The sequence below is a fragment of the Sorghum bicolor genome, chromosome 2 (genome assembly GCF_000003195.3).
Source record: "Sorghum bicolor cultivar BTx623 chromosome 2, Sorghum_bicolor_NCBIv3, whole genome shotgun sequence".
Lineage (NCBI taxonomy): Eukaryota > Viridiplantae > Streptophyta > Magnoliopsida > Poales > Poaceae > Sorghum > Sorghum bicolor.
Window position 1 is genome coordinate 66446629 of NC_012871.2, and position 10075 is coordinate 66456703.

General features: G+C 42.7%; 2 protein-coding genes across 2 annotated transcripts; both read left to right on the plus strand.

Moving 5' to 3' along the window:
• Positions 473-7506, plus strand: LOC8063337 (serine/threonine-protein kinase STY17). The gene is made up of 16 exons (XM_002460554.2): positions 473-983; positions 1124-1238; positions 2084-2172; positions 2318-2431; positions 3113-3167; positions 3364-3474; positions 3910-3963; positions 4069-4244; positions 4320-4427; positions 4867-4940; positions 5038-5213; positions 5458-5553; positions 6272-6352; positions 6453-6506; positions 6874-7008; positions 7081-7506. Exons 1-16 carry the CDS (start codon positions 718-720, stop codon positions 7159-7161), a joined length of 1785 nt encoding a protein of 594 aa, XP_002460599.1. The 5' UTR covers positions 473-717; the 3' UTR covers positions 7162-7506.
• On the plus strand, positions 8453-9928 carry LOC110432946. Its single transcript, XM_021454250.1, has 3 exons — positions 8453-8930; positions 9003-9211; positions 9288-9928. The coding sequence occupies exons 1-3, from the start codon at positions 8864-8866 to the stop codon at positions 9375-9377; spliced, it is 366 nt and encodes a 121-aa protein (XP_021309925.1). The 5' UTR covers positions 8453-8863; the 3' UTR covers positions 9378-9928.

Below are 10075 nucleotides of genomic sequence, written 5' to 3' on the forward strand. Positions count from 1 at the left end.
ATCATATTCATAGCATGACCATGCTATTGTTGCACGATAAGATACTCTAGCCAAACCTTGCTATTTTCCACCTAGTTAAGGTATTACTCCATTTGTTCTAGTCAATTTTTTAAAAGTTGGACTAACTTTATATAAAAGAGCATCAATATCTATAACATAAAATAAGTATTTTATAAAAAATGTTTAATACTAAATTTAATAATTCTACGATAAATCTTAACCTTTTTTTTGAGAGAGAGAGAGTGTGTGTATTTTCGACAGACGACCATGTTACCAGATTTGGCTCTGGTTTAGTTCAATTTAGCTTCTTCCATCGTTATTACAGGACCAGGAATACACTATACATATAATCTTTCCTCACATGGCTTTCCGCCTTTCCGACGCAGAACACCGCCGCCGCCGCCCGGGGCCAGCGCCACTGCGCCAGCCAAGTTTTCACCAGCCGAGGTGAACAGAGACGGATGACCGGGTGGCGCGGCCGCAAGCGGCCACGCGGGCGTATATAACCACTTGTGTCCGGCTGCCGGCAGTCCGCGGCTCCGCCCCCGCTGCCGTTTCATCTCACTTTCCAATTTCCTTTCTCCTCCTCCTTAAAAAATCGGCCACGGTTATTTATCTCCCTCGCTCCGCTCCGCTCCGCTTTCCTAATCCGCGAGCTGGGGGGAGATCGAGACCTAAAGCGGAGGGCGGGCGGGCGGCGCCGAGGGCCTTAGGCGAATGGCGGTGGAGGAGGCCGCGGAGAGCTGCGGCAGTCACGCCGCGGCCGCCGCCGCGTCCGGCGGCCGCGCGGCGGGGCCCGCGACGTCCTCGTCATCGGCCGCCGCGGCGGCGGCGCTGGCGCGGAAGCAGCAGCAGCAGCAGCGCCACAAGCTCGAGGTGTACACGGAGGTTCTCCGGCGCCTCCAGGACGCCGGCCCGCCCGACGCGCGGGCGCCCGGGTTCGACGACGAGCTCTGGAACCACTTCAACCGCCTCCCAGCCCGGTGCGTGCTCGCTCGCTCTCGCGACAGCGCTTCTTCCTCCGACAGTGACGTGGCGCGAATGCAATTCGCCGCCACCAGTGGGTTTCGCTGCGGGCGGCGGTCTGGGCTGGGCTCATCTGGATTCGCTTTGGTTTCTGCAGCTACGCCATGGATGTGAACGTGGAGAGGGCGGAGGACGTGCTCACGCACAAGCGACTTCTGGAGCAGGCCAAGGATCCGGCTCAGCGCCCGGCTTTCGCGGTGCGGGCCGTGCAGGTGATGATTTTTCGAATGCAATTTTGAACGGGACTTAGCTAGTTAAAGTAGACGAAGTCAAACACATGTTTTCCTCGTTTATTATTTATTCGCAATATGGTTTTACCGACTGTGGATTTTAGTTGGTTGGTTCATTTGGTTGTCACTCATTCCTGCAATGGAGAATTCCAGTTGTCTGATCTTTTCCTTACTGTACTTATGTCATCTGTGTGAAGGCTGGACTGCTTGACTTTGTCTACTTTAACTAGTTAAGTGCACTTTTTACCTGATAACATCTTCCACTGAGATGAGCTCATTGCTATGTTGTGCATTCGTGCTCCTTTTGATCGGAAAATCCAATAGATCCTTCTGAGCTCTTCAGTGCCAAAAGCATGAAAGTAATGTCATGGTGTTGCATTCATGCCTTGCTGTTTAGGTTCAGTAGTCAGGGTACTGGCTGGGCTAGCGGGAAATTTCATTATGTTCTAAGCTGAAGCTTGTAAGGATTTCATTCTACTTCACCATCTCAAATTTGGGTTCTCTTGAGTGTTGACCACGTGGTATTGTTTGTATTGAACTATCGATGCAAACATTTTGCGTTTATGCATTTCTCTGAAAATTTGATCATGCCAATAGTTCAATGTCTATGCATGTTGTGTTACAAAGAAGTAGAGTTTAAGCTTTCCACAAGTGTCAGTGCCCTTGTTTTAATCGGTAGTATGTTACTGTTCCTGAATTTCAACGCTTAATTTTGTACATAGAGTCGTTCTTTTCTTTTTTTAGCTAGTTGCTAAATTAGCAATTATGATATATAAAGGCCTTCAACTATTGTTGGTCATTGTCCTTATTGAATCTTGATTCATTAGGTATCTCCAATTCTTGATGGGAATCAGACTGATGCTGATTCGAACACTGCAGGGGAGGAAGTCGCTTCAAGACTGAACAGGCAGCAAAGGTACTTGTGTTTTCTCATCTGTCTAGTACTTGATTATTGGCAAATGACAATCATTTTGCATTACCGCTATGCACAACAAAAAATATATATTTACTACTGATTTGTTTGATGTGATCTTTGTTTAACATTTATGACTTGTTTCCAGCATACATCCTCCTGCTTTCGGTTCTTCTACAAATCTTGAAGCCCTTGCTCTTGAAGCTAGCAAGTCTCATCAAGATCATGATAGCACTTCTGATAATGGTCGATCTCTGTACAGGTACTATTTGCTTTTAAACTCTACTCTCTACGTACCTTTATATTATAATATTCTATATCTTAGAGCTTCTTGGACATCCCACTATTTTTAAAACTAAATTAAACAAGGACTCAAACCCCTGCCAGCTAGATGCAAATTTGCTCCCTAGCCAGTGTAACCAGCAAGAGTACATGAAAATAAACCGACCCCTGGGGGCAAGACCTCCCTGAGGCATTGATGGAAAGGTAGAAGATTCTCTTCCCTAGTGTCAAGAAAAAGCCACTAAACCTGGCTGTCCTGGACGTGCCACTAACAGCAAGGACACACCTGCAGCCGTGTATTGTGCTGCAACCATTAGTGGACCACGTATTTCACTAAACATAGCAACGAGTGGCCTTTTTTTTTTTGGTGAGGATGGGTAGTCTAACTCCCGACCTTAGGTTGCATTTCTGCATCCCTACCACTGCGCTATGTGTATGTTCTCAGTGAGAGTACACAATGAGTGATCTATTTACAGGAAGTATTTCCTGCCAGTTACCTTTTCCTTCTATTTTGTTGTTGTCCAGCCATAGTTTCCTATTAAAATTTTTGTAACTTGTTAGTTAATGCTGTCATGGTATAAGAAAGGTTCCAATTACGTTATCTTCCTTTGTTAAGTACTTGTTTCTCTGCAGATACAATAGTTTTCTTGTGTCATTTCAGGCCCATGCATGAAATCACCTTTTCAACCATTGACAAGCCAAAACTTCTCAGTGAGGTAAACCTATGTATTGTTGGGTTTCTCATAGGGATTGTTTCTATATCTTCAAAAATCTTGTACATACATTTGTCCTTCTGTACATATTATACATTCTCACTGATATCTCACTATCTCTACTTGAGTTAATTCGTTTGATATTTAGTAGTCTTCTTATCTATTTGTTTAGTGATATGAAATTTTCTGATATTGACAGCTGACATCTCTGCTCGGTGAGCTTGGTCTAAACATTCAAGAAGCACATGCATTTTCAACAAATGATGGCTACTCACTTGATGTCTTTGTTGTTGTCGGTTGGCATGACGAGGTATTCACTAACTAATTCTTTTCTGGTTATCATTTTCCCATGCCTTATGAGTCTTGTGTGTCTTTTCAATATATATAGCCTTTGTGTATATCTTTCAAAGATGAAGTCACAGAGCAATAGTTCTCAGAATACTGCTTGTGAAGTTAATACATAAGATATCCGCACGAGAGTTTATAATATGGTTTAGCATTTTTAATTAATGTGGTCTAAGGCAGATAATAAGTCTAGTAATTGTGTATGTGCATGTGCATGAGAACCTGTGACTAGCATCATGGATCATGCAACATATATCGATCATGTAATCAACAAATAATGTTGGTAACAGACATCAATGAACTGCCAATACTTCAGAACAAGAGCATCGTTGTGGTCTGCATATTTTGTTTTGTTATTATCTCAGTCTCTTACTATTTATTTACCTGTTAATTTACTTAGGAAACAGAGGATTTAGTAGAAGCAGTGCAGAAGGAAATTGGCAGGATTGAAGAGGTAAAACAGACTCATTCGATGTGGACTAGTTGAGCCCTAACTGCAACAGATTTGTTTTCTGTGTCCTCATTTTTCTACTCTGGCTTGGATTCAATCATTCAACAGACACAAGCATGGTCTTCATCTCATTCATGGTCTACTCCAGTTGAAAACATACAGATTGCTGAGAATTCAGCAGCTGACCATGTTGAGATACCAACAGATGGTGCTAGTGAATGGGAAATTGATGTAAAACTGCTCAAGTTTGGGAATAAAGTAGCATCAGGATCATATGGTGACCTGTGAGTGTTTGTTGCTAGTTATCATGGGGGAAAAAATCCCTCACTTAATGATTAACGATATGTTTCTGTTTCCAGTTACCGGGGTACATATTGCAGTCAAGATGTTGCTATTAAAGTGCTGAAACCTGAGAGAATAAATGCAGACATGCAGCGCGAATTTGCTCAGGAAGTATATATTATGAGGTGGTTACTATACTCAAACTCTGTTTCACCTTGTATTACAAGATGTGTTCTTATTGTGATATTGGTAGTCTGGCATGCTAATTTAATATACCTTCAAAGTTTCTGAGGTTTCATTTGGCTTCTTGTTATTTTACCTTATGTAACTTAGTCTTATTTCTTCTACAATGATTCTTAGTCTTATTTCTTCTACAATGATTCCTATCCTACAGTCACTTCAAGTCATCATTTACATCAAGATCTCTTTGCTGTCTTTTACCTACCAACATCTTATGTTACCAATCCTTTATCAGCATACTGACTGATCTCTCGTAGAATGAACCTAGATTTGAACTTCAAACGCAGGATGTAACTGAATGAATACCTTATCACCCCATAGAGTGCTTCCTTGGCACACTGCTCTTTTATGTACTACTTTGCTGAGTATGTTCTTGGATTTTAGGAAGGTCCGTCACAAGAATGTTGTGCAATTTATTGGTGCTTCCACTAAACCCCCAAATCTTTGTATAATCACAGGTATGGTTGAAGAAAATGGTCGTTTCAAGTTGTCCATTTTCTTGTTGTGATGGTAATTGTAATAATGAGTGAACCATCTTATTTTCCTCTCTTCCAGAATTTATGTCCAGTGGAAGTGTGTATGATTACCTCCATAAACATAAAGGTGTTTTCAAACTTCCTGCTTTAGTTGGAGTTGCAATGGATGTGTCAAAAGGCATGAACTACTTACACCAGAATAATATTATTCACCGTGATTTGAAAACTGCAAACCTTCTGATGGATGAAAATGGGGTAAGTCATCTAATCAGGCCATTTAGAATGTGGAGTTGCTCCTGTTTCTTGTGGATTTCATTGCAGTCAACACTTTAGCTTCCTTCCATACTTTCAGACATGCAAAATACATGTATTCATTGTATTGTTTGTGACAAGTTCCTTTTGCCTTGATGGCTCTTCATGGCCAGGAAGAGTTTCTATTGTACCAAATCTAGGACTGGATACATTTGCCTGGCTTACTTTTATTAGCTTCCTTCTGCAGACTGTTAAAGTTGCTGATTTTGGTGTTGCACGTGTTAAAGCTCAATCTGGAGTTATGACTGCAGAAACTGGTACTTACCGTTGGATGGCCCCAGAGGTAATTCTTTATTATTAGCTTTGACCTTTGATACCTTTACCATCTACCACTGCCAATGATTATATGTTTATATAAAATAAATGTGATCACAATTCACGAAACACCCATCTTCATGTCTCGTGCTTAAGATGTGAATGAAACCAATGGATTTCCTTGTAACATGAGAGAAGTGGAAATTCCTTATTACTAATTGATTGTACCTGATAAAGAACAAATTGTTTGTATGAAAGGGCGATCTGCAACAGGTCTTTTAGCAGTATACTAAATTCCTACCCATCAAATAATTATCTGAAAATCTAAACGATATGTGAAAAACTGGACCAACCTAGGGGTGGGCAGGTGGCTTTATCAAAAGAAATAGGCACCTGAATTCACCTCGAGAGAACTTGAACTTGGGTGGTCTGGCCATCTGAGCATACACCCACAACCTCAACTGAATAAATATGATATGCAGTAAAGTAATTGGTGAAGGAAGAATTGTGAGGACTTTCATGCTTTTGTATGCTGGTAGCTTCATACTGCCATCTTATGTGACAAGTGGAGCTGGCTCTGGACCAGGCCATGACAAAGAAATTGTTACAGTGTGTTGTAGTGGTATGGGTACCTTCCAAATGATCACAAGCTTTTGGACCGCAGTGGACTTGAGAAATAGAGCTGTCCAGTTTACTCTTTTTTCCACCAGTGGTATGTCGCCTAACAAAATCTTACATACTTTCAGGTCATAGAGCACAAACCCTATGATCACAAGGCTGATGTTTTTAGTTTTGGAATTTTGTTGTGGGAACTACTCACAGGGAAGGTATGTGCATTGATCTTCTGTTATTTAATCCATTAATTATGCTAGCTTATTCTTCTTTTAAATGAGTTATTATTAACTGGTATGTCATCTATTTCTGCAGATTCCTTATGAGTACCTGACTCCACTACAAGCAGCTGTTGGTGTGGTGCAGAAGGTAAAATCAGCAGCTTGATTCTTTTTATCTTGCTGTCTTCTTTGTTCAAAATTCTGTTTCTAAGAACAAGAGCCAGCCTTATCCACATTCTACTGTGATAGAATAACCACATATCTTGGAATCCGTGACTATTCCATGAAATCATGCAGATGGTTTGGTAATGATGCAAACAACATATTTTCGTGGAGTTTTGCTTGAACACTAGCGAGTATTGAAAATGAGTGAATGGCAATGCGATCCCAATGACAATAGATTCTTGACTTTCTTTGCCACAGATCTAGAACTTTCTCACCTCTGCGCTATAAAGAGAAAGGAAAGGGGATTGCAGCATTGAGTCCTTCTCTAACGTGTTAAGTTTCGTTGGCAGGGATTACGGCCTACAATTCCAAAACATACTCATGCAAGGCTTTCTGAGCTTCTTCAGAAATGTTGGCAGCAGGACCCTGCCCAAAGACCAGACTTCTCCGAAATTTTAGAAACCCTTCAGAGAATAGCAGAGGAGGTATATGTGTTAACACCTAATTATATGCTTATAGGAATAGGAGCTTATGCTGACGTTCAACTCGTGTGACAGGTCGGAGATGAGCACGAGGGGAAGCACAAGGACAGAACACTGGGTGGTTTCTTTTCAGCTTTCAGGGGGCGGAGCCATTGAGACACGGTTGAAGAATGAAGACTTGTAATGTACATGGTCCCGGTCCATCCTTGAAGGACCTACAACCAGCGCCTGTTCCTCGCACGTCAGCACCAGTACACAGAAATACAGACCTGCTGCAGCTGCAGTTGACTGAAGTGGCAATTTTTAGCTGCAGCCATCGCTTTCCGCCTATCTGCTTGTTATTCCTGAGTTCCATTATTACACAATGTAACATAAGGAGAGGAAGCTTGGGAACTGTACATCATCATCTGTCTGATTTCTCTAACAGAGTGTAATCTTGCTGTAGATGAAAATAATAAAGCCAGATTCAGGCCGTGGCATGATTCTTTTAAGATTCCATCATTTAGTATCTTTTCTTTTAGGTGTCGTCATTCTTTTCTGGACATGCTCCATCCCTCCATGGTGTGGTATGGAGTGAAACATCGCCGCAAGCTCGAGTAGCTGAACAACAGAACAAGCCAACAAAGGCATCTGCATCTGCATTTGCATGGGCTCTGCTCAGAACAAAGTTGGGTTCAGGTTCTCTTTTTGTTCCCCAGTTGCCGTGAGAACAAATTATATTACTTTATTCTAAATAAATGAAAAAAAGAAACATGTGTGGTCTTCATCGACAGTTCAACACTATATGGTTCGAGGAGTGGCACTAGAAAGAGTGACTTGTGATGCCATCCTTGCACCATCCGCGATGCTTTTCTTCTCTTTTGCTTGATGAAAGGGCCCAAGAAACGAATAAAGACAAAGTCTTGTGGAATCACAGCGTCTTTGGTTCGTTCCTTTTGTTCATCACGTGCAGCTCTAGTAGAAGCAATCCGAGCAGCTCTATTCTTACGAAGTTCTGTGCTAGGATTTCTGCTTTTTTTTTTTGGAACAAGTGTTAGGGCCCGTTTAGATTGAAGATGAAAATTTTTTGGATGTCACATCGGATGTATCCGAAGGATATCGGGAGGGGTTTTTAGAAACTAATAAAAAAACAAATTACATAGCTCGTCAGGAAATTGTAAGACAAATTTATTAAGCATAATTAATCTGTCATTAGCATATGTGGGTTACTGTAGCACTTAAGGCTAATCATAGAGTAATTAGGCTTAAAAGATTCGTCTCGCGATTCTCAACTAAACTGTGTAATTAGTTTATTTTTTATCTACATTTAATGTTTCATGCATGTATCTAAAGATTCGATGGGATGATGAAAAATTTTAGGTGGGGCCTAGGATTCTGCTCTGTGGGATGAGAATGTTCTGTTGTCAAAACTACCCCGCAGGGCCGCAGGCAGCAGCCGGCCGGGCCCGCCGGCCCGGTTACGTCCGGACCCACCTGTCGGCCCCTTCGCACAATTTCTCACTCCACTCCGGTCAATCCTCCATAATCTCGCCGCCGTCGTCGTCTCCGTCTCCGGCGGTTAAATCAGGGGCGTAGGCTACTTCCTCCTCGCCCGTCTCCGGCCTCTGCGATACACGATGCGTCTTCTGTGGCTCCGGTTTCTCGCCTCCAGCGAGCTCCCCAGCTTGCTCTGTTAACCCTCTCCGCCCTGCCGCCACGATGCCGTGCGCCCGTGGCAGACTGGCAGAGGTGTTCGGACCGCACGTCGCCTGCGAGGCTCGGGCTCGTTTCTCGCGTCGCGGCCATACTGTGCTGCTGCTCATTTGATTCGCAGCTCGTGAACCGCTGATCCGCTCCGTGGACGCTGCGGTGTCGTCCAATGGGGCTCCCGTACATGGGCGTGGCCCCGCATGCGCCCCGGCGGCAACTCCGACAGGCTGAGCGAGGTATACTCTCTTGCTCTGCCTAGACAGCCGCTCCACTACACTCTACTGATAGTGATAAATTGTGGAGGTTAGTTTCTGGCTCACTGCTGTCTTTGGGATGCAATGTGTCTTCTATTCTCAATGGTTCCAAACTTCCATGGAAATCGTTCGAAAGGTGCTTTATGTTTTTCTTTGGGGGTTGGTGCTGCCTACTGGGGCACGGCGTGGGCTTGTTTCCTCCGGGGATCAGGAAGCATGAAGGTTTGTCTATGTATGATTTTGTGATTCCTGGGCTGATCCAGGTAAGTACTGTACACCAATGACCACATCCTTTGCAGGAACCTCCTTTTCTTTTTTGATCCGTGGTTAACTTTGCAGGGACTGAGGGTCTATGGCCTTTACAACAGCTACCAATACCCATGCAGAGTTTGCTGCACTTCCGAAGAATTAATCACCGGAAAATCCTGATCAAGTGAATCAACTTCTCTAAAATGTTGTAGACTGATATCAAGGTTGGAGGGGAGGCTCATGTTAATGAACTAAGGCTAACTTACATAAAAGAATGGAGATTTTCTCTTCTTGTCAGCCAATGGGACAGGTTGATGAAAAATGAGGGATATCGTAATGAGAAAAATACTGGGGGTCATTCTGTAACGAGGAGACACTGTAATGGTGAAAATGTCAACAGTTCCACTCACTTTGATGGACATGATGCAATGATCAGTGCCAGTTCCTTGGTATTCCAGGCTCCAATGCCAGTACAATATTGATTAAGAACTGCTGCAGACTGCAGTTTACTTAAACAGACAATTTTTAAGGCTGTAACTCGTGTACATCAGAAATTGTCATGATATTTTGTGCTTGGTACTTCTGGGTTTCATAGTATATGTATTGTAGGAACAGAATTCTTGTAAATTGTAAACAGTTGTTTTTTTAGCAGGTTGTGAACCTTTCATAGCTGAAAGAATAATCTTAATTCTGGGTGTGTTATGATTCTTCGAGAGTCCATTTAGTTTTTACATGCTGTCTACAAATTTGAATGCCCTGCATTCTTTCTGGGCATGCTATTAATTGTACTGTTTGAGATGCCCACATTATGTTGTTCTTTATCATTTATTTGCTTTTGAGAAGGAAAAGGTTGCAATACCTTAGTCCCTCATGCTGAA